This window comes from Poromitra crassiceps (assembly GCF_964638095.1).
Source record: "Poromitra crassiceps genome assembly, chromosome: 8".
Classification (NCBI taxonomy): Eukaryota; Metazoa; Chordata; class Actinopteri; order Beryciformes; family Melamphaidae; genus Poromitra; species Poromitra crassiceps.
In genome coordinates, this window is record NC_139629.1 from 18,055,647 (window position 1) to 18,080,521 (window position 24,875).

At 41.8% G+C, this 24,875-nt stretch overlaps 1 protein-coding gene across 1 annotated transcript in view; it reads right to left on the minus strand.

Annotated features, from left to right (window-relative positions):
• The window catches only part of mast4 (microtubule associated serine/threonine kinase family member 4), a gene marked incomplete at its 5' end in the record, with an annotated part of 136,998 nt that extends 131,127 nt beyond the window's left edge, over window positions 1-5,871 (minus strand). The window contains 2 exons of the mRNA XM_083641096.1: window positions 5,388-5,544; window positions 5,845-5,871. Coding sequence (XP_083497222.1) covers window positions 5,388-5,544; window positions 5,845-5,871 — 184 coding nt within the window. The remainder of the gene's footprint in view (window positions 1-5,387; window positions 5,545-5,844) is intronic.
• Window positions 5,872-24,875: the final 19,004 nt, after the last annotated feature.

Consider the following 24,875-nt stretch of genomic DNA (forward strand, 5'->3'; position numbering starts at 1 on the left):
AAGGATATGTTTCTCTGATTCTGTCACTTTCAACTTTTGTGTTTGATGTTAGGTATTGTAGATTTTTTGTAATTGTTTAGAAATGTGTATATACCTGTAGAGCTAATGAACATATTTAAACTATTAAAGGACCTTTCAACAGACAGTATGTCTCTGCAGGTACTACTGAGCTATTTAGTAAAAGCAAGAAACACACTCTCAATCCAGTCCCAATCAATGACAGGTTCATTTGCGGTTAACGTTGGCTTGTGTATCCTACCGATGGTGGTGTAGGAAGGTCAACAGTCAGGCTTCAGGGCTTAAAGTCCTCCATATACACCTCCTCACCAGGGAAAACAAACACTTCTTCAATGTCCCACAACAGCCCGGAGGTCCTCCCACATTTTTGACTGGTAGCCAACTTGGCCAAGGTCGCTGAGATGAGCCGTACATACTGAACTATCCAAAAACCATTCAAAAACCATTCAAAAACCATTCAAAAACCATTCAAAAACGCATTTAAATATCACTTTTATACTCGATTTGTCATCATTAAGGCTGTCTGTGGTTGAAAGAAATCACTTTTTTTCTTCTTTTTGTATGGATACACACAGCTTTTGAGAACATGTGGAATAGAGTAAACTATTCGAAATGTGCTGCTCCAATTTGTATTTTTTTTAATATATTATATATTATATATATAATATATTAAAAGACGGGTTCTAAAAATGTGAATGGAGGCAAAGGTTGTGCCTTTTAACTATCACACAAAGAGTGACAAGGATCACAGTACATTACAGTACAGTACAAACAGTAGACCAATCAGCTTGCCTCCAGTCCTACGTCAAGTGTTTGAAAGTATATTTGAGCAAATACAACACTACTTTGATTGAGTTCAGTCTCGAGTTCTTTGCCATCTAGTTTACTCAGCCTACGTCAGCGCTCAGCTGTTCAATGAGAGCGAGCAGAGAAAGTGCATAGAGTAGCTGTTGGTCTTGGTTAGTTACTAGTTGAAAAACACTGCTTAGGGAAATCTTCCTATTCAGACATACAGATCCTTTCCAAAAAATTTGAATATCATGGAAAAGTTAGTTTTTCCCCATAATTCCTTCCAAAAGTGAAACTTTCATAGATTATAGATTCATTACACACAAAGTGAAATATTTCTAGCCTTTTTTTGTTTCATTTTTCATAATTTTGGCCTACAGCTCCAGAAAACCCCCAAAACAGTACTTCAAGAAATTAGAATAGTGTGAAGAAAATCAGCAGTTACTTCTCAGTTATGACTGACTCCCGCCTCAGTCCACTCCCTCTGAATCTCCGCCAAATTTTTGAATCGTCTTTGCTTGACAATCCGCTGAAGCCCACGGTCATCCATGGTATTTCCATGATATTCGAATTTTTTAGAAAGGATCGGTATAATCTCAACTGTTAGTTTCAATCATGTGCATTTTATTGCTAACTCACACTGTCACATTACTAAAATGACCAGCTATGATCTGATACTGATATCGTTACCCAGACCTACAGTAGAGCCAACTTCCTCAAAAGACCCATCATTTACAGAGCAACCACACAATGCATGCAGTGTGTGTATCACCAACACTAGCACACAACATCCAGCTGAGGTTGTAAACGGGATGTCAGTCAAGGAAATATCAATTATTTCACATTTCTGTTCTGATTTTTACCATGTATATTGCTTATTTCTCTCACTCTCTATTATTTGTTTCTATCTGTTGTAAGTTTTATTATGTATTGTGGACTTTGTCCTGTGTTTTTGTTAGACCCCAGGAAGACTAGTTACCACTGTGTGGTAGCTAATGGGGAATCCTCATACAACAAGAAAACAATCTACCAGTCTGCCTGAAAGCACCATGAGATCCCATAGGAGGAGCTAGGAGAAGTTGCTGGGAAAACGGCCTGTTGTTGCTACAACAACCCTGACCCAGATAAGCAACAAGGAAATGGTTGGTATGGAGGATACCACGATTACATTTATTTTGCCACTGATCGCTGATCGGTTTTTTAGCAGCTGGTATAGCACTATTATAGGTCCAACAGTTTCCATTGACATACATTTCAGCCATCAAATTGAGTCCTGGTTATGAAAAAGTATCAACATTTTCTTTTTTTTTATCTCAATATTTACTTGATCATTATGTAAACAAAACCATGTGTGCGTTCTAGGTAGCGCAACATGATTTAGTGAGATGACCAAGCAGCACAGACTGTCGCCTGTGTTGTTGAGTCGAGTTAAATAACATGGACCCTCTGAAGATATATTCACAAATGAAAGACTCCAGATTGGTTAATTTGTTTAGTTTGTTTAGGTAAGAAATAGCAAAAAAAAATGCAGCAATTGAAATGGGCCGATATTCAGCATAAATATGAGATCGGAGAATTCAGATAATGAATATTCGCCGAAGCAAAAAGCGATTGTTGACAACAAAACACGAGCCATTTCTCAGCAGAGTTGGCGTCTTTGTCGCATGTAAACCCGAAAGATTGAAACGGATATATAAGATTGCCTTATTTATTTATTTATTTATTTATATATATAAGGGAGGAGAAATCCACAAACGCTACGGATTAGCCTCCTGAAAATCTGTGCAAAGATCGGGGCGTCCTTCAGGCTAGAGCGAGGTGCTCGCTGCAGGCGAATGACGTGCAGCGCACAGGCCTTCTTGAGGCATCCTCTCTGCCCATGGTAGGATTGCCTTTTCCCCGGGAGGGTCTGGTGAGACGTAGGAGGAGCCCGGCCTGGAGTCACCCACACAGGGCCTAGACCCTCCATGCACCGAAGGGTCTTACAATACTACGGTGTAGCACTAACTCTATTGCAGCGGATTGGGCGTGATCAACCCTTCTGCAGGCAACGTTGCAGACGCGTGATTTCTAACCCCACATAGGATAAGCAATAACCACGCCCTGTGGCGCCGGGATTGGCCAGGAGCAACACTGGAGGGCACGCAGCCCAGCGATTTCATGAACCAACTGAATAGCTCTTGAGAACGGACAGCGATTTCGAGAGCGGACATTGAGAGCGGACATTGAAATGAATTATGGTCACCTACCTTCCTTAGCATAGTAATAATAATAATAAGCATAATAATTGTAATCTACACAATGTACACAATCTACAAAAACATGCAATAATATAAACGACACAATCTACAAAAACATGCAATAATATAAACGGTGTTGTGTTCACGTTCATAGCTCATAATACTATAATGTATCATATCGTTAATTTCAAGCTCAATTCTTACCCAGAGAAAAGGTACAGCACTGAAAATGTAACAAGCAATAGTTTTTTAAACATCTTTATTTTAAAAGATGAAAAACCCCAGGTGCTTTAGTCCCAAGCTTCAATGCTCCTGGCCAATCCCGGCGCCACAGGGCGTGGTTATTGCTTATCCTATGTGGGGTTAGAAATCACGCGTTGCAGACAGAGTAGGAAGGCTGATCCGTGAGCGGCTGCTTCTGGGACGCGGGTCGGGGTCTTAATCGGCCTCGGCTGGGTCTACTGGGCGAGGGTGTATGATGTGGAGAGACCCGAAACACCTTACGACCCCAGCTAACATCACTGATGACGTGTCCCAGCGCATGCTGTAGCATGTATTTTAAATCATAAGATTGCCTTATTTATGTATGTATGCATGTATGTATGTATGTATTTATCTTGGTCACTAAAATAAAAATGACCCTTAGATCATTTATACATCCAAAAACACATTGATGACCTGGGGAAAATGACCATAGGAAAGTTCTGGTATTACTGAGTTGAACTGCAAGCAGTCACAGTTTACAGTACAATTGTTGGGTTGGGTTCCCCTGAGGAATCCTATGTGTTTAGAGCCAGGTCTAAACAGGTCTATGTGTTTAGAGCCAGGTCTAAACAGGTCTATGTGTTTAGAACCAGGTCTAAACAGGTCTATGTGTTTAGAGCCAGGTCTAAACAGGTCTATGTGTTTAGAGCCAGGTCTAAACAGGTCTATGTGTTTAGAGCCAGGTCTATGAGAGGTCTATGTGTTTAGAGCCAGGTCTAAACAGGTCTATGTGTTTAGAGCCAGGTCTATTAGAGGTCTATGTGTTTAGAACCAGGTCTAAACAGGTCTATGTGTTTAGAACCAGGTCTAAACAGGTCTATGTGTTTAGAGCCAGGTCTATGAGAGGTCTATGTGTTTAGAGCCAGGTCTAAACAGGTCTATGTGTTTAGAGCCAGGTCTATGAGAGGTCTATGTGTTTAGAGCCAGGTCTAAACAGGTCTATGTGTTTAGAGCCAGGTCTAAACAGGTCTATGTGTTTAGAGCCAGGTCTAAACAGGTCTATGTGTTTAGAGCCAGGTCTAAACAGCTCTTTGTGTTTAGAGCCAGGTCTATGAGAGGTCTATGTGTTTAGAGCCAGGTCTAAACAGGTCTATGTGTTTAGAGCCAGGTCTATGAGAGGTCTATGTGTTTAGAGCCAGGTCTAAACAGGTCTATGTGTTTAGAGCCAGGTCTATGAGAGGTCTATGTGTTTAGAGCCAGGTCTAAACAGGTCTATGTGTTTAGAGCCAGGTCTATGAGAGGTCTATGTGTTTAGAACCAGGTCTAAACAGGTCTATGTGTTTAGAACCAGGTCTATGAGAGGTCTATGTGTTTAGAACCAGGTCTAAACAGGTCTATGTGTTTAGAACCAGGTCTATGAGAGGTATATGTGTTTAGAGCCAGGTCTAAACAGGTCTATGTGTTTAGAGCCAGGTCTAAACAGGTCTATGTGTTTAGAACCAGGTCTATGAGAGGTCTATGTGTTTAGAGCCAGGTCTAAACAGGTCTATGTGTTTAGAGCCAGGTCTAAACAGGTATATGTGTTTAGAGCCAGGTCTAAACAGGTCTATGTGTTTAGAACCAGGTCTATGAGAGGTCTATGTGTTTAGAGCCAGGTCTAAACAGGTCTATGTGTTTAGAGCCAGGTCTAAACAGGTCTATGTGTTTAGAGCCAGGTCTATGAGAGGTCTATGGCCACTGTTGGAAACTGACTTTCTGTAATTGAGCACAGTTAGACTATTTCCCCTATTTGAAGGAGAGCATTTTGATATTGTTCAAAGTGAAAAAACAGAGGCATGCTGCCAGCCTGCTGGTCGCACGAGGAGCATGGAAGAGTGTGGCAGAGAGCCAAGCGTCCATGATTATGTACGATTACCTGCATGGTAACATTCAGCTTGTGTTTAACCACAACAAGGGAAAACAAACAATAAGACAAGTCACAAAAATAAGCTGTTATGGTGGCAACTTCCCCAAACCCTCAGCAGATGCAGGTGTCGTTTATACTTCAACAAATCTGCCTTAAGCTGCACAACACCCTGAAATAGAGAGAGGGGCCATGTATAAACATATCCGTCCCACGAGGGTGCCAGAATGTACCTGTGAGTGCGCCCCCTAGGCTCCTTCGTCGGACTTGCGAGCCGTCCTCACTGAGGTGTCGCTTAAACTTCAGCGCGGGGTTGAATCCACGGGTCAACTCCGGGCTGCTGGACTTCCTGAAGGGTACGGAGGGAGGGTATAGGAGGATGTTGTCCAGCTGGAGGGGACGTCAGAAAGAAACAAAGGAAGAAAGTAGGTGAAGGAAGAAGTTTTGTAGTCCTGGACAAAACAAATGACAGGTCACGACTGCGTACAATACCAGAGTTTCCCATAGAATTTTAAACCAGGCCATTAGTGGTCCCTAAGGTGGTGTGTGGCACTGCAGCATATTCCCTAGAATTAGCCTTCACAAAGCTTCCCTCGTGCCCCTCATCTCCAGTCACAGAGCAATGTTAAGAGAAACAAACGTGCGACATTAGTGAGAAAAGCAGAACAAACACAACATCCAACTGCCTACATCAGGGAACATCAAGTTGGGATCCATTACCAATACATTACACACAAGACTAAACCAACCTCGCCCATTGTATTCTCCATAAGATGACAGACTACATAACAATACCCAGTGGTGAGGAAGAGGCCCTCCCAGAGAATACAAACGCACACACGGCTCGAGAGAGTGTGTTTTCTGGACGGAAACACCCTGCGTTGTTTTCTATGGGATGATTCATGATCCCAGTAGAGGCACAGAGAGAACTAACAGCAGGTCTGTGTAGTAGTGTAGTAGTGTAGGGGAATCGATACACCATAGTATCCCGATATTTTGCCTGGCGATATTGTATCGATATTTGGACGCCAAGTATCGATATTTAAAAAAAAAAAAAAAAAAATTGCAGGCCATGCCATGCCAGGCCACCGGGCATCTGCCCGAAGCGCCCGATGTTGCAGTCCGCGCCTGCAGTGGCATATTGAGTCCAGAGAAGCTTAATAATGTAGCCTACATTTTAACCATCCGGTGAGGTCAAGGAAAAGGTAGGAAAAGGAGTTAGACAATATATCGAAATATCGCAATATTCAATATATCGCAATACTATCGTATCGTGACTCAAGTATCGTTTTAGTATCGTATGTATCGTGGGCATCTGGTGATTCCCACCCCTAGTGTGTAGAGTGTCCCAAACTCTCAATGTAGAGAGCCAGGAGAGTCTGACATGTGAGACGTTACTACGAGCCACAAGCTAACTCAATTATAACGAGACCGAGTCTAAGAACAAATGGTACAAACGAGTGAAAGTGATGCTTGTATGATCCCAAGATCCTTCCTTACTGTAGGAACAAGTCAAAGCCTATACTGTAGCTGTGAGATCACAAAGTCTTTAACAACTTGATACCTAAGCAGCGATCACGTGTTGATCAACTGATCAACCCGTGACACTTAAACAGTGTTGTTCATTGTTGACCCATCTTTACTGATAGATACTGTTTACTGTTTATGGCAAGAACGGATGTTATTGTTGTTGTTATTGTTTACCATCAGTGTCATGTAGCAGTGAGTTTATGCCTATAGGGTACAGGAGCTGAACGAAGCACGTGTGAAGAAGGGAGAAGAACAGGATGCCAAAGCGCCTGCAGGTAAGTCGGATAAATTAGTATTTTTTCCCCCAATGTTTTTAAGCGGTGCAGCAGCTTCTATAAGAGACTATGTGTGTTAGAGCACGAGCTGTGCACCGAGATGTGTGTGGGCGAGCTTTAGCCTAAGTCCTGCCCCCAGCACCCCGGTCTGCCCAGGGCACAGACAAGAGACACAGGGCGTAGAGAGAGAGAGACTGAGAGAGAGAGAGAGAGAGAGAGAGAGGGAGAGAGAGAGAGAGAGAGAGAGAGAGGGAGAGAGAGAGAGAGAGGGAGAGAGAGAGAGAGAGAGAGAGAGAGAGAGAGAGACTGAGAGAGAGAGAGAGAGACTGAGAGAGAGAGAGAGAGAGAGAGGGAGAGAGAGAGAGAGAGAGAGAGAGGGAGAGAGAGAGAGAGAGAGGGAGAGAGAGAGAGAGAGAGAGGGAGAGGGAGGAGAGAGAGAGAGAGGAGAGAGAGGAGAGGGAGAGAGAGAGAGAGAGAGAGAGAGAGAGAGGAGAGAGACAGAGAGAGAGAGGAGAGAGAGAGAGAGGAGAGAGAGAGACCGAGAGAGAGAGAGAGGGAGAGAGAGAGAGAGAGAGAGAGACCGAGAGAGAGAGAGAGAGAGAGGGAGAGAGAGAGAGAGAGAGAGAGAGAGGAGAGAGAGAGACCGAGAGAGAGAGAGAGGGAGAGAGAGAGAGGGAGAGAGAGAGACCGAGAGGAGAGAGAGGGAGAGAGAGAAAGCCAGCATGCAAGAAATGTCGGGAATGAATGGAGAATTCACTTCCTCATTGCCGATACTTTGGCACGCTATGGAGAGAGTGGCTCGAAACACACACACACACACACACACACACACACACACAGTGTCAGAGAGAGGGGAGAGGGGGGGTGGAGAATTGTGGGATGAGACCTTTTTCTTTTCTTTAACAAATAAATATCCCTTCCCACCTCTTCCATCCCTTCCCTTCCTACCTTGAAGTCCAAAAAGATACAAGTTCAACACACAATAACATTGCTTCCATATAGGAAAATAAATCACAATAAAAAAAATAAAACTAAGAAAATCTCTCTCTCTCTCTCTCTCTCTAGCCCTTTTCCCACATGCGCTTTGTACCGCAAAATGACCGGTACGTGGTCTAATGCCTGCATGTGAGAAAGGCGCCGTGCCGGTATAAGCGCGACCCCGTCGTCCCCGACATTTCACCAGTTTCGTGCCAGTCACAAGAGCGGTATGGTCTTAAGGGGACGCAAGTGGAAACGGTTCAGGTCATTTTCCGCGACAGCGGTCCTTCAATCATGGGCGAGGAGTAGCCTACACACGTTGCTTAATGTTCCAGCGGGCATAATCTAATCATTCGCGCACATTAAAGCAAACTGGCGAAATGATCTTGTGATAGCCTAATAAGAGCAGTATGTCAGCTTGCTGATTTCCGAAGGCATTTTCCGCTATCAGTGGGCTGTGACTTCGTGGACCAGGTTGCAATGCACACAGTAGACAGTCCAACACCAAATACACAGCTGATTGTTCGATATTCCCCTGGTGTTGCGTACCACCAAAGGACTATTGCCAGTCGCAAACGCGCTTCCAGTGGTTTTCGCCACCGGGTGATCTTGCGTGCGGGTCGGACCAGACTCAGCACGTAATACCGGGACATGCGAAAATGACGCTTCCATTCCACGTCGTCAAAATTGTTCAGAGCATCTTCCCAAAATAAATTCCCTCCTGGTCTCTCTCGCTTCCAGACGGCTCTAGTCTCACGCAGCAGCGCAGAGGTACATAATCATCAGTCATGATCTGTCCCCGGTTTAGTCTATCTTCATATTCTGCGCGACACTCTCATGGGCGAGGTGTACACATGTTGCTTAATGTTCCAGCGGGCATAATCTAATCATTAGCGCACATTAAAGCAAACTGGCGAAATGATCTTGTGATAATAAGAGCAGTAGCCTATGTCAGCTTCATGTGTGTGCTGTGCTGATTTTCCCCTCTCCTCTCTGCTCGCTCTCTGGCCACAGTCCGTCCTCCTCCTTCAGTCACAGTCCGACAGGGACTAAGCAACGTTGCCGACAGCCAAGGCAAGCCCGGACACATCAAATGAAGCCAGTCTGTAAAAAGTGCTTCAACGCTACGCAGGTGAACGGATAAACAAGCAAACTTATTTCACCATTCGGAGTTTTGCCGACACGTCACTCCCCACCCGCTCTGCAGTGCCGCCGCCCCCCCCTCCCCCCCCATACAGGCAATTTCGCTGATAGATTCCCACATGCCAGAGGAGAGGTGTGAAGGGAAATGTCCGATATTGACTACAGGTAATTTTCCGGTACGCATGTGGGAAAACGGCTTTTTTTTTTTCTCTCTCTCTCTCTCTCTCTCTTTCCTCGGCTGTTCACGCCCATTTTCTCTGTCCGGAGAGTCGTTTCCATGTTGCCAAACACTATTGACAGTGGCTCATAATGGCTCAGAGCCGGCTTCTGTCAGGGGAGGGAAATCTCCGAAACGAAAATCAAAATTGTAAATAAGAGTTATTTTTGATAAACTGAGCACACAGGGGTGATTTAAATAGTTACTTTGACCGACTAAATTTTTTTCTCAACTTAGAAAATTGTCATATTAACCCTTAACGGGGGTATAGAGCTCAAACAGCTCTCTTGATAACACTGATGAAACTATGGCGCATTGATATGAACGGTGAACAGACCATTTAGCTAGGTGTCCATTATCACTGTACAATATCACAAAATAATGGACACCTTGCAGCCAATCAGAATCGAGTATTCACCCAGACCATGGTATAAATTTATCTATCATCTTGAGTTTTGAGTCCTGTGGGCAGACAAGTGTCCAAGACCGACAGCAGAATTTCATTTGGGCAAATATGGAAACTCTATAAGGTCTCAATTAGTGGGGATAGGACACTCAGCCCCACTGTGTGATATAGCCTGAAAATGGGTCGTTTTTTTACATGGAAATCTTGCCTAGTTTAACTGCTCATTGGAGAAATGTTGCATTATTTCTACGACAATCTCACAATGATATTGCATTGTTTTTAAAGCTAGCTTTAGCTTAGATTTTCTGTAAACCATAATAACGTCATAAAGTTGTTTTCTGTTAGACATGCAGGAAATTTGATTTCAACATATAATGCATGGTTACCGACTGAGATAAAATAGGGGAAAGAGAGAGAGAGAAAACTTCCCAGAAAACAAACTGATTCAGTCTTTAATTGTGCAAACAATGTAACGTTTCAACACTAATGTATCTTCATCAGACTTTGTGTTGAAATGTTAGATAGTTTGCAGAATTAACAGCTGTGAATGTGTCGGTGTGCTCCAGTGCCTTTTGCCTTCTAGAGGTTTGCTGTCCTCGAACTGAGAAGCAGCTGCTTCAGCTGCATTTTGCTGGAAGATGCACAGAGAAGCCTCTTTCAACAAAACGCCCCATACGTAACGTGAGATATATGAGAACATCTTATATCTGTATTATATGTCGATCATATGTGCCTATCTGAACTAGGGATTTGCATATCAGCTGAAGCAGGACAGGCGAATCAATCAATGTGGCGTGGGATCAAGCTATTTTTGGAGAAAGGAATCCGGCTAGAATCCAAGAATCCACCTCGTTAAAACTGTACGCACACTATTATGAAATGTTTAGTCAACATTATCTCATGCAATCTCTATCTGACTGCTTATTATGTAACTATCTGTCATGCACTGACTCATTTAAATTAGCTACAATTGTGTTAAGATGCATCACTGGTAGTTTGTTCATAGAAGTGGGACCTTTGTTGTAGATCATTAGCTACAACAACATAAGAGCACCTCTGCCTTTAGCAGACTTGATACAATTATTACGAGGAAGTCAGTGTTGAACGGCAATTCAGCCTGCTCCTAGTACATATTAAGCCCAATAAAACCTAATTTAGTCATAGTACACACACAGAAAGCACTGTGTGGATGATTCATACTCTGACCTCAGCAGCTAGTATTTGGGCAATAAACACTGTGATAGCCAAATGTTTGAATGCACATTTGTCTTGTAAATGATTCATAGGAAACCCCAGAGTTTCAAACACCATGCTGTGTAAACTAAACAATATGAAAAGTTCTGAATATTTGCCCCCGATGAACAACAGGATTTGGGGTTTTAAGCTCAGCTGTTTGACGGCAAATACATTGAGATTAATCACACTGATATAAAGGCATGGACAGAGGATGACATCGTTTATAAGGAAACAGATAATATAAGCAATGAGCCCTTAAGCAGCTTAGGGAGCTGCTGTAAAAACAATCACTGGCAAACATCCTCATCATCCAGGCAACCAGAAACATCTGGGTCCAAACAAACAGAACATCATCTGGACCATCTGAGGTGAAGGGCAGACATGAGGCCAATTTGATGACTATATAAGACAGTTCATGGGATTTCTATAGAGAGGCAAAGTGACCCGCCTACTTCCTGCTTCAGCAATGTACCAGAGATGTTCATCCGCCATTTATTTTCCCATACACATTTCGTAAAATGCGTATAAAAATAGTTTTACTGGTTCAAACCAAACGGTTCAGATATATTTATAAACAGGAGAGATCGCATAACATTTCACTGGGACCAAAACGTTTAAAAAAATGCGGTTTTAAAGAAAATATTTTTTCGATGTTTTTTTTTTGTTTTGGTCCGAGTGAAATGTTCTATGGTCTCTCCCGATTATAGCGTTAGCTGAACCGTTTGGTTCGACGAAGTAAAACTATTTTATAAGCATTTTACAAAATGTCTATGGGAAAATAAATGGCGGATGAAAATCTCTGGTACAGTGAAGCAGGAAGTGACGTTCCACTTCACCTTAAGTCATTTACCATTCGTTACCATCCAGCAACCCCTGCTGATATTTACTGCTCATATTATGCTTCAGTAAAGAAGAAATATTACTAATTTACCCTTTAAGCCATCAGGCAACCCTTTTGACTTTTTGCATAATGATGAGAGCTGAGCGTGTTGTGGAAAAAGGGAAGTGTGTCCTCAACCGCGAGCATTAATCTATACTGAAGACGACTTCCCATGTCGTAACAACGTTGTCGTAACCATGTTGTAACCATGAGCTCACAAGTTCCATTTGAAGGCAGCATAACGTAACACATTGGAGACGGCTTATAGTGAAATAAGCATTCAATTCCCAGGCAACAGCTCTGGTGGACATCCCTGCAGTCAGCATGCCAACTGCTGCACTAGGGCTGGGAATCTTCACTGGCCTCACGATTCGATTACGATTCAGAGGGCTACCGATTCGATTACGATTACGATTATCGATGCATCACTTTTTTCCCCAATACATGATTTATTTTTTCTCACTTTCTTTTTTCTCACTGTGTGGCTACTTTTAAAATAAAAGTGCATTTGGAATTGCATTGTATTATGATCCAAATAAACAACTGCATGTACTTCCATTATATTTTATTTGATTATAAAAATAAAAATAAAAAAAATAATAATAATCTATTTTTGACATTTGTGAATCGATGCAGAATCGTGCACGTTCGCATCGCGATGCATCTTATAATCGATTAGTTTTGACACCCCTATGCTGCATGCTCCCTCACATCCCTCATTTCAGACTAGTGGCTTTTTATTGTGAGCAGCCCAAGACACACCTGTGCAATAATCATGCTGTTTAACATAGCATCTTGATATACCACACCTGTCAGGAGGAGGGATTATTTTGGCAAAGGAAGGATTTATTCCATCACTGATGACATCACAATTGCTCAAGTGACATCACTGATGACATCACAATCGTGACAGACAGAAAATTGTAGCAAAAACAAAAGTGGTGCGTTTATATTTTTGTTCAGTACACAAAAAAATCAACTGGCTGATCACTAAAGCCATGTTGCCTATGGCCGATTTGAATTTGATAACAAAGTTGGTGAGCCAGCCTGACAATAAGCTTACTTGTTTGCCAGTCCAAACATATTTGAGGGGGGGTGTCAGCCCATGTAATGCTCATTTGATTACATTAGCAGCCCTGCAGTAAACCAACAGTCGTTTGCTTTCCATACCTGCTGTACTGCCCAGCAGGCAGCAGACACAGTGTTGGCAGCTGCCAGTGCCCTTTCCCCTACCACTCCTCCCCCTGTGGCACAGAGCCCTGACATCCTGTCTGCAAGACTCAACTTGACCTGCCCCTCGTCCCCCTGTCCTCTCCTCCACCCCGAGTGGACAGTACCAACAAGTCTCTGTTGACCTGCCCCTCGTCCCCCTGTCCTCTCCTCCACCCCGAGTGGACAGTACCAACAAGTCTCTGTTGACCTGCCCCTCGTCCCCCTGTCCTCTCCTCCACCCCGAGTGGACAGTACCAACAAGTCTCTGTTGACCTGCCCCTCGTCCCCCTGTCCTCTCCTCCACCCCGAGTGGACAGTACCAACAAGTCTCTGTTGACCTGCCCCTCGTCCCCCTGTCCTCTCCTCCACCCCGAGTGGACAGTACCAACAAGTCTCTGTTGACCTGCCCCTCGTCCCCCTGTCCTCTCCTCCACCCCGAGTGGACAGTACCAACAAGTCTCTGTTGACCTGCCCCTCGTCCCCCTGTCCTCTCCTCCACCCCGAGTGGACAGTACCAACAAGTCTCTGTTGACCTGCCCCTCGTCCCCCTGTCCTCTCCTCCACCCCGAGTGGATGCGTTATTTTTTCCAAATTCCGTTAATTTCCTCCCCTCCAAATGCATGATTTGTTTCATTTTAATTACAATTTAGGCTTTAGGATATATATATATATATATATATATATATATATATACGGTATATATATAGACATATATATACATATAGATATAGATATAGATATCTAAATATATATATATATAGATAGATAGATAGATAGATAGATAGATAGATAGAGATATATATATATATATATATATATATATATATATATATATATATATATATATATATATATATACGGTATATATATAGACATATATATACATATAGATATTAGGGGTGGGAATCACCAGATGCCCACGATACGATACTGAAACGATACTTGAGTCACGATACGATAGTATTGCGATACTTTCGATATTGCGATATATCGATATTGCGATATATTGAATATTGCGATATTTCGATATATTGCGATTTCTTACTTTTTCAACTGCAAATGATGTCCCCAAAGGAAAACTTTGTCAACATCTGGTTTATATAAGAACAATTTTTCAGTCTGTACATCTGACTTCAACCATTTTATTGCAGCAACATTGTCAAGTAGACAGACCCAACAACTTTCATAAAGTCATGTCATAGTTGCATGCACCTGACAAACTGAACTGTTTGTTACAGTCTACTTACAGTCCACCTTAACTGGATGTGTGTGTGGACTACTGTACTTATGTAGTTTTTGCAACTTCACTTCACTTACACAAAACATTTTGTGCAGCCCATTCAGTAACTGGGGAATTTGTAAATGACTGTTATGACAAAACTGTTACTGTTAAAACAAAATGAAAATATGCTACCGTTTGTTTACTGCTGGCCTTGGAACTAAAGTTTATAGTAGCCCGGTGGCCTGGCATGGCCTGCAAAAAAAAAAAAAATTTTTTTTTTTTTTTTTTTTTTTTTTTGCAATATCGATATTTGGCGTCCAAATATCGATACGATATCGTCAGGCAAAATATCGCGATACTGTGGTGTATCGATTTTTCCCCCCACCCCTAATAGATATAGATATAGATATCTAAATATATATATATATAGATAGATAGATAGATAGATAGATAGATAGATAGATAGATACTAGGGATGCACGATAATTATCGGACCGATAAATTATCGGCCGATATGGCCATTGTGCGTTATTATTTATTATTCCGATAATGGCCTTTTTCCGATAAATTATCCGATAATAATCCTGTTTATTTTTTGCCTCGGAAGCGGAGCTTTTTGTTGTCGCACATTCGTGACATCACAGCTGCGACGCAAACATGGCTGCTGCCAGTGTGTAGTGTGTTGCTGTTTTTCAGTTTCACAATGATCAGAAAGCTACTGTAATTTGCAATCCATGTCCCACACAGGTTCCCAGGGGAGGGGAAACCTCTAAGCTGGCATTACGTTAAGCCAAAGCTGGCGATGATGCAGCGGATATGTTTGTTGTCTTTGTTAGCGAGTGTTAACGTTAGCATTAGCTCAGTCGTAGCGGGCCTACCCTGCAGGCTCGTCCGCTTGGCAAACTGTGACATTTACAGTCTGTGGCTTGTAATCAAACAGCCCCACAAAAGCACTTAATACACAGAGCTTGCGTAAACTTATAGAAACTAATGGAAACCCCTTTACCCGAAATGAAACATCCAGGGATTGTGTATTTAACTCCAAAAAAACCACTCGCTAACGTTAAGCTAACCGCGCTAGTTAGCGTTAGCTGCGGGACAGAGCCAATAATGAAAACAAAGGAGCAGTCGCGCACATTAGGCTACATAAAAAGCATCAGTCAGTCAACATCACATAGTGCCTTTTATTTAATCTGGTGGCAGCATTCTTCAGTAAAAAGTGAAATGACACAGATCGTTTTATTGGTTTATAGTGCCTGCCCATGGACTGTATATATGCCTGCCCCATTCATTGGGCCCAGGCTACAATTCACTGAGAACTGGAACCAATGCAAAATTTGAACAGATCAGTATGACAATAAGAGTCTAAACTACTATGCCTTTTGTCATTGTGTTTTATCTGCAGACTAAGCAGCTTGGCTTTCCGTTCTATAAAAGCCTTTATTTTTGTATTGACTATAATTATTAAACAATCATATTATATCAGAAGTTTTCTTTGTTTTGCGTTCACAGTGATGTTAGTTAGATTTGGTTAGGTCAGAGCTATGCTCACTACATCCATACATCTACCCTAACCCTTTTTTAACCCCAGGTGTGCATAAAATACAGGTTAAAAACAAACAAAAAAAATTATATCTATTTTTATTATAATAATTATCGGTTATATCGTATCGGTTATCGGCCAAGACGAATATATTTATCGGTTATCGTATCGGCTCTAAAAATCCATATCGTGCATCCCTAATAGATACAGATATATATATATATATATATATATATATACACTGTATATAATGACTTGGCTCTCTCAGACAGCCTCTTCGACATGTTTCTCAAAGTGAAAACCAAATTGTTGTGAGGTGACGTAAGGTCCCACGCAAGACCGACGCCCATCTCAAAATGACCCATATCTAAAACTCAATTATTTCTCTAGGGCTATTTTACAATTATAAAGTCATATAGGTTACTTAATTAGGGCTACCCGAATTATGGAAAATTCTGCAATATTCCATCTTTTACAGTTGATTCCATTTTTATTGACAAATTCCATTATTCAGTGTGTTTTTTTTTCATTTCGTGGAAATCATATGGCCCCAGACAGTGCAGTGGTGCTTTCATGACCAAGACACGGGAATGAAAGTAGGTGAACGGCACAAATGAACATGGGAAGCCGGTTGTGTTTACCAACTCAAAGTCGAGGCTACCTTCACCCTACTAACGACTGTATGAGCAACAGAGAATCACAGGGTGGCAGGCAGCTACAAGTCAATCACTTTTGACCTAGAGTCGATTTTTAGAGTAATGCGACTTATCTCGGTATTTTTTTAGACTGTTGCTTTATTTCTACAAGAGTATTTTTTCAATTATTGACTGTTAACAACTTGACAGCGACTGTGATGTTTTTGCAGTGAATAAAAGAGTTAAACACCTTGATAGTAAATACTGTAGTCAACTGTACTGTTACCAATTACAGAGTCTAATTACTGACATAGATTTGACCTCGAGCTGATCTGACCAATCACAACATTTGCAACAACAACCATGCGAAAATATACTTTTCTTTTTCTTGTTTTGTTTAGCTTTTTTGATGGGGAGCTATACTGAAACGATTCAGATAGACCATTAAATGATTAGAGAAATAGTGATATCCACAGAGTCCTTGTTATTTTGATTATAGCCATTTGCTTTTTGAAGTGTGTGCTGGCTACAGTACCCTGCAGGTAAATTAGCTTGTCTATGAGCCAAAACAGAGGGCACTGCTGGCACAGTGTCATCACAGGATCCGCGGAAATAGGGGTTGAGAAATACTGACAAATACTGGCAAATTGACAGTGGCGAAAGAATGACAAAAAAATAAAGAATGATGAAATATATACTTTGAGCCAACAGAGCATCTACGTTAGCTTACGTTAGCTCATGGAGGAGAGTTGGTGAGTCCAGGGTATCATGGATGAGACTGCTAACAGACAACAGAGGAAGCACTGTTGTCTGTCAAGCACAGTCTACATCTAGCCATGCAGGCCAGGCACATTCAAGAGTAATTAGATGGGGCATCCCGGTAGCGCAGCGGTAGATTCCCTGCCTACCGTACCAACACGAGGGTCGCAGGTTCAAGCCCCCGTCTTGCCTCCGGCTTGGTCGGGCGTCCATACAGGCACAATTGGCCCGTGTCTGCGGGTGGGAAGCCGGATTAAGGGTATGAGGCCTGGTCGCTGCACTAGTGCCTCATCTGGTCGGTCGGGGCGCCTGTTCGGGGGGAGAGGGGAACTGGGGGGAATCGCGTGATCCTCTCACTGGCTAGTACGTCCTGCCGGTGAAACTCCTCGCTGTCAGGTGAAAAGAAGCGGCTGGTGACTTGCACATGTATCGGAAAGAAGCGTGTGCTGGTCTAAAACTCTCCCCAGATTGGCGGAGGGGGTGGAGCAACGACCGGGACAGCAGGGGGAATTGGCCATGTACAATTGGGGAGAAAAGGGGAGAAAAATATGAAAGAAGTCATGAATGTAGATACTACAGTGGCTGCATGCACTACACTGACAAACATGCACTAACATGCACTACACTGACAAACATGCACTAACATGCACTACACTGACAAACATGCACTAACATGCACTACACTGACAAACATGCACTAACATGCACTACACTGACAAACATGCACTAACATGCACTACACTGAAAAACATGCACTAACATGCACTACACTGACAAACATGCACTAACATGCACTACACTGACAAACATGCACTAACATGCACTACACTGACAAACATGCACTACACTGACAAACATGCACTACACTGACAAACAAACATGCACTACACTGACAAACACTGATCATATTCTACAAAGGCAGATAGGGAGAAAGTAGCAGAAAGCAAGGCTGCACACAGGGACATCATCGCCAAGGTCAAGTCATACCCAAACAGTTCAAACCAAGGGAAACTACAGTAAGTACAATTTCAATGGCTTTCTCCTACAATAGACCAGCACTCACAATGTCCTTTAGCCATTTAATAAAACTGGTCTGGAACAGCTTACAGAGAACAACGGACGTGTTTCAGTTAGCGGTGGGAATCGCCAGATGCCCCACGATACGATATTATCACGATACTTAAGTCACGATACGATAGTATTGCGATGTGCTAAATATATTGTGATTTATTACCTTTTTTCAACTGCAAATTCTGTCTTTAAAGGAAAAAACTTAGTCAACATCTGTTTTATCTAATGAGATAAAGTTTCCAGTCTGTTCATCTCACTTCAATCATTTTTACTGCAGTAAAATGGGATTGTCAAGCAGACTGACTGACCAACACTGTCATCAAAGCCTGTCATAAATGTTGCATGATGCACTTGACAATTTGTATAATAATAACATATCACGATACTTGGCATTCGTGCGGTACGACATGTTGCCACACAAAATATCGCGATACTATGCCGCAGCTAGGGATGCAGCGTATATACCGTTTGAAGGTATACCGCGGTTTGAAAAAGTCACAGTATCAAAACCACTAAGATTTGCCGTCATACCTTCCCCACGGTATCAGCTGTTTCCCCAAAACAAAGTGCACAGGTCGCTTGCAGAGAGAAGCTTATGCGCTGCTGCTGCATGCCTACCGAGACTAGAGCACAGTAGAGACGAGCTGTCCCTGACTGTGTTTACAACCGTGTGTGTGTGATCATGGCTGAAGCAGGAGAACGCAAGGACCCCCATCTAAAAAGACGACTGTATGGGAATATTTCGGACATAAAGGTCCGCAATACCGCGGTAAAGGTTATCATACCATCAAAAACTCATACCGCTGCATCCCTAGCCGCAGCCGTATCAATGTTTTCTCCCACCACTAGTTTCAGCATATATGTTGATATTTCTTTTTTTGGGATGTATTTTTTGCATTGATTGAATAATTGATTGAACTGTTTTTATTTAAGCGTCACTTTGAGCAACACAACGCTGATGATGACTGTGCTGAAACGCGTCCGTTGTGCTAAGCTGACCCAATTTGATGATATGGCAAAAGGACATTGTGAGTGCCGGCCGAGTTATTTTTAGCTGTGCACCTAAAGGGGTCATTTTTGATCCAGTCGTCTTCGCATTTGGCACAGTTTGGACAATTTCTCCAACAAGAGACATACAGTCTAAGAAAACCACATTACTGGCTGCTCCAAAGACAGACATCACAGTAAGTTTTTAAGCTTTAACAAGTGCTAATTAATTAATGACTAATTGATTGTTAACCTACCCATCTTTTCTAATCAATACGAGGTTGCTTCTAGTTTTATGGCATCCTCCCAATAGTGAGCAAGCTTTTGCGTGACAAAATTGAAGAGGGGTGGTATCAGCGTGAAACACAAACCTGTAGGAGTCGTACAAAGGGCCAAAGCAAACGATCTATTCACACCCGGCGATATTCATCGTCTGTGTTGCTTTTGTGGGGAGTGTTGTTTATCATTTCATTGAGACGGATGAAAGGAAGCGTTTACATGTGGGGACAAATTGTTGCCAGTGCCTTTCATTGGTTGCTTAGACACAGTGTTTCTAACATGAAGGGGGACAACATACATCACGAGGTAATGCACCTTCCTCGTTAACGCTGTCCTCGCTTGTTTAATACTTCGCTCATCATCACTCTCACTGATGGTTTTCTCTGTCACAGTAGTTGTTACTAGTTACTACAAAGTAATTAGTTACTAGGGAAAGTAACTTGTCCGTTACTTTTAAAAGTCTGCTTTGATTGTCTTATTCATGCAAACATTATGTTAGTGTCGCTGTGCCACAGTGTGGCATTGAACATTCACTTATTGGGGAGGCTTATAGCCTATCCCATTAGCCTCTGGGGCTCTGGCTGCAGCTGCAGCTCTCTCCCCGGACTATCAGAAACCGGATAATCCTCTGAAGTTGTCCGTTATTTATTTTCATGTCCTAAAGTAACTAGTAACTAGCCCAGTTACTATTTTAGTAACTGTAACTGAGTTACTAAATTTGAAAAAGGAATGAGTTAGATTACTAGTTACTGCAAAAAGTAGTTAAGTTACAGTAACTAGTTACTTAGTAACTAGTTACTCCCAACACTGATTGGCAGTAATCAAGTCAAACCTCCACATGACACAGGCATAGCCAAAGAAGGCTTTTCACTATTGTCAAATTAACATAATTGCTTATGCATCTAAAATCATACACTCAGCTGAGTATTTTTTTCAATAATGTGATTTGGCCAATAGCAGCTCAGATTGGTGATTGAAATGATGCATTTTACCCAGGCTTTCCATTGACAAGCGTGCCGTGCACCATGAAACGGTGCACAGTGCGCATTAGGGATGGGCATTTCTAGCAAAAACACTATTCGAAATTCGCTGGCCAAAGTCGACTTTTAATAGAAATTCGAAAAAAAGAAAAAAAATGTAAAAAAAAAAAAAATGTTTTTTTTTTTTTTTTTGGTGAGTGAAATGTTGCATTGTCTCCCCTGATTCTAAGTCTAAAGGTCCTTACACACCGAGCACGTTTTTTTCGTGCGATTAATTCGCACGTCAATAATATTTTCCGAACCTATATCAGTCAATGCAACCGTGCATACCGACGGCGAAGTTTCGCTGAGCGTTATTGCGGTGTTTATTTTTTCGAACCACGTTCGATTTTTCAGAAATTCGCTTCCGACGTGTACACATCTGTGGCTGTGATTGACAGGTGAGTCAAAACTCGCATCGCAATTTCGTGCCGTATATTCGCATCGCTCCCGATGTGTAAGGACCTTAAGGCTTTATTAATTAATAGAAAAAGCTTCTGCTGTGGATGTTTAGCTCAAACAAGCATTGCACCACTGAAGTAAAGAACATGTTACATGACATTGACATTTTCGAAAATAAAAAACAGTTTTGACAATCATGAGTGGTTCATTAAATATTTAGTAGGCTCAGGTCTGAGTGCCAAAGGGGTCCCTTCTCCCTCTTCATGGGATTTCATCTGCCATTCATTTTTCCATAAACCTTGCTTAAAATGCTTATAAAAATTGTTTTACTTGCTCAAACCAAGCGATTCGATTATACTTAGAATCAGGGGAGACAATGCAACATTTCACTCACAAAAAAAAAAAAAAAAAAAAAAAAAACTAATTTCGACTTTCAATAATAAAAGTCGACCTTGATAATAACAACGATTATTCGAAAATTCGAAATTCGATGCCCATCCCTAGTACGCATAGACTAAATAGTAAAATCCCAACATAGCACTCACTGTGTTTAACAGATTGTTCTTATGCCTGCCTGATAGAGTTGCTCTATCATCAATGTGAAAATAAAACCGGTTGTGTCTAAAGTTTAGACTCTAAACAGTAATTACATCTTAGTGTGTGTTTGATGACTGAGGTGCTGATTCAACTATTGCCACTGGTATCACATGAAAAGCTTTTCATTGTGGCAGCACAGGCTAATCTTAGTTCAAATTGGCTAAGTGGGTGGCGGCGTCTGTCTGTGGTTCAGTCACGATTGTGATGTCATCAGTGATGCATTCAGTGATGTCATTCTGGCATCGCCAAACCAATGCACATTGCACTGCATATTTGCAAATGAGCTAGCTGGTAGCTAGTGTCAGGTTCCCGGGCTAACAAAAGTCCAAAACCATAGGATACTGGTCGCCAGACTCGCCACACAGTGAAGAAATAGCAGTGCACTTCAGTGTTTGGGTACGCTTGTGTTCATACTCAAGTGTACCGCGCCCAGGCACGCATGAAGCGTTCCGCAGGCCACCTTTTCAAGTGGATCCAGGCTCGGTTCACTGTTCCAAACCCCGGACACGGAACGCTACGTTCACACTCTTCAAACAAACCGGACTTGGGGCAGTTTGGGGACAAGTGTGCTGGGAAACGGTTCCCGGGTCGCCGCCCCCAGTAAACCACCCTTAGACAATAGACATACTAGAGGTATGAGAGGCTTGAGTCATTTGAATATCAATTCACCAATAACTCGGATAGATTGAGTGATTTTACCCTTCACCCCTTCAATCTCAGATTGGGTTCAGATTATCATCACACACACCAGCATGTCTAGCAGGTGACCTAGAGCCTGAGCAGCATGTTCTCTGTGACTTCAGGAGCTCAGCACTCCATCTCATGTTCCCATGTCTGCCTTGACACCAGACACCAGTCCGCCTCTCACTTGCCCACAGTCAGACACACATATTCATTTACTTTATTTGCGAGGACTTACTTTGATTCACATCTAACACCAACTTTAAGCCTAAAATATCCATTTTCAAAAGGAATGAATATAATCGTGCTGTCACTTTAAGAACATTTCTCAAAATTGAGATATTGCTTCTCATGAGGAAGTACAATAAGACATGCAGTCCATGCACAACATGCTACACAGACAGTACAGTACAGTACGCACAGAGAAACACTCACCAACACACACAGCTGGGAAACCTATTGCTGGTGCTGCCCCTGCAAGCCCAGAATAGCCGCAGACTAGTGGTAACATGAGAGAAGGCAGTACACAGTACATGTGCTACGGCTTATAAAAACATCTCACCTCAAAAAGAAAGAAACATAAACGGAACAAGACTTGATCGCAAATGGTATAAAAAAAATGCAATCATAATAATAACTTTATTTATGTAGAAAACAAGGCTAAAAGTGCTAGATCATGAGGTAAGTAGAGGTAATAAAATAATCAGGCAAAAAGCAAAGGACAGAATCATACTCCTTTATCTCGACCCTAGTCTCCACTTTCAGTTCTGAGTATTTATTACAGAACATTTGTATTTTGAGTTTATTGCCTTTACAAAGCAAGTATGTGCATAAACCTCAAGAATCCGACCGCTATTTGTCTTGGTTTGACTCCTTTGCCTAAATCCTCCCCAGAGAAAGGGATATGCACAAAGTTTATGCATACCCAAACTCAATATGTTTCTGATCCACTTAGAATCTTTCTGTGTTTATTTTGTAATTTCTGGAATGTCCCTCCAAAATGTAATTATCCTAACAAGATTGGTTGTTTTTGTGAGAAGGCACCACAACCGAATACACTACTCGGATAGCTTATTGGATTGGGTCTTAAATCTTAACACTTTTTGAGGGAAACTGGCTTATGTTGAGGTTGATATCTGTTATTCCATCTAGTCTTTTCTTGATAATAAGTACATGAGCAATCAGGCAAACACTGTAAATCTCTGTTTTACTGTTGTCAGATAACACAGTGAGTCAGACACATGGGAAATGGTCAACAAAAATAAGTATTAGTGATTTTTTTTTTTTTACTCCAGTTCAAGTTAGAGGTGAACTTTGAAACAACAGAGGACAATCAATATGAGCAGCAGAATAATAATAACTGCTGTGATGATCCATTACTTCATGTGTTGGTGGTGAGTCATGACCTGCTCTGTTGATTAGCCACTGAAAACCAATGCGTTTTTTCCCCTCCTGTCTGATGTATGTATGGCACACAGTGTTGGGGTAACTCATTATAAAAGTAACATATTGCATGTAATATATTACTTTTAGCAGTAACTCAGTAATGTAACTTATTACCAATAGGATTTCAGTAATATTATACCAATATTATACTTTGTCAAGTAACACAAGTTACATATCGAGTTACTTTTTTTTTCTTTCTTTTTTTTAAATCAAAGCAGATATTTAAATAAGGATACAATCATTTCCTAATCAAATTATGTTTTATGCAAATAACCACTATAGATGACAATAATAAAGGAAAAGGATAACATTTAGAATTTTGGACGGCTTACACTGACTTCAAGATGGTTGAAATTATTTTTTGGGATGGTTGGTTTTGGCGACGTCATTCTGCTACTGCTGTTATTTTGGTGAAAGTAATGCAAAAAGTAGTGTAATAATAACTACCGGTAATAAGTAACAAGTTCCTCTACACAGACAGTATTATTGTAAAGTAACTTGTTACTTTCAAATGAGTAACTAGTATGTAGTATATTACATTTTGAAAGTAACTTGCCCAAAAACGCTGGTGGCAGCTAAGGGAGAAGTGTTGGGGGAACTGGGCCGTCTGGAGAGAGCGCGCTAACGCTAACGGCTAAGCTCATGTTGACAGTGCCGTGCACCATGTGGAGAGAGCGTTACGTAACAGCAGGGAGGAGGCACGCTGACCCCGGTGTCATATTGCTGACATAAGCAGGAAGGAACATACACACAGCTTCAAAGCCAAGTATAAATACCCGATTCAGAGTTTCTACCTACAGTAGGACTTATTTTATTTATTTATTTAGCCTTTATTTAAACAGGTAAAATCACATTGAGACCGAAGTCTCTACAAGTGCGACCTGTTCATACAGCAGCTCATACAACAGTTACACATGTAAAGACAGCAACAGTACAATCAACCGTCAAACCATAATAAGTTAAAAACAACATGAAACATAAAGTGCTGAAGAGGAAGGGGGGGGTAGAGAAAAAATTTAACCTTGAGAGCAGGAGCAGATCAAGGAAGCTCTCTCCAAATTACTCAACAATCATTTAAAACTTGCCAGGGGGATCAAACTGGACAGCTTCAGACTCTGCTGTAGTGTGTTCCAGGTGGAGGAGGATCAGACTGGACAGCTTCAGACTCTGCTGTAGTGTGTTCCAGGTGGAGGAGGATCAAAC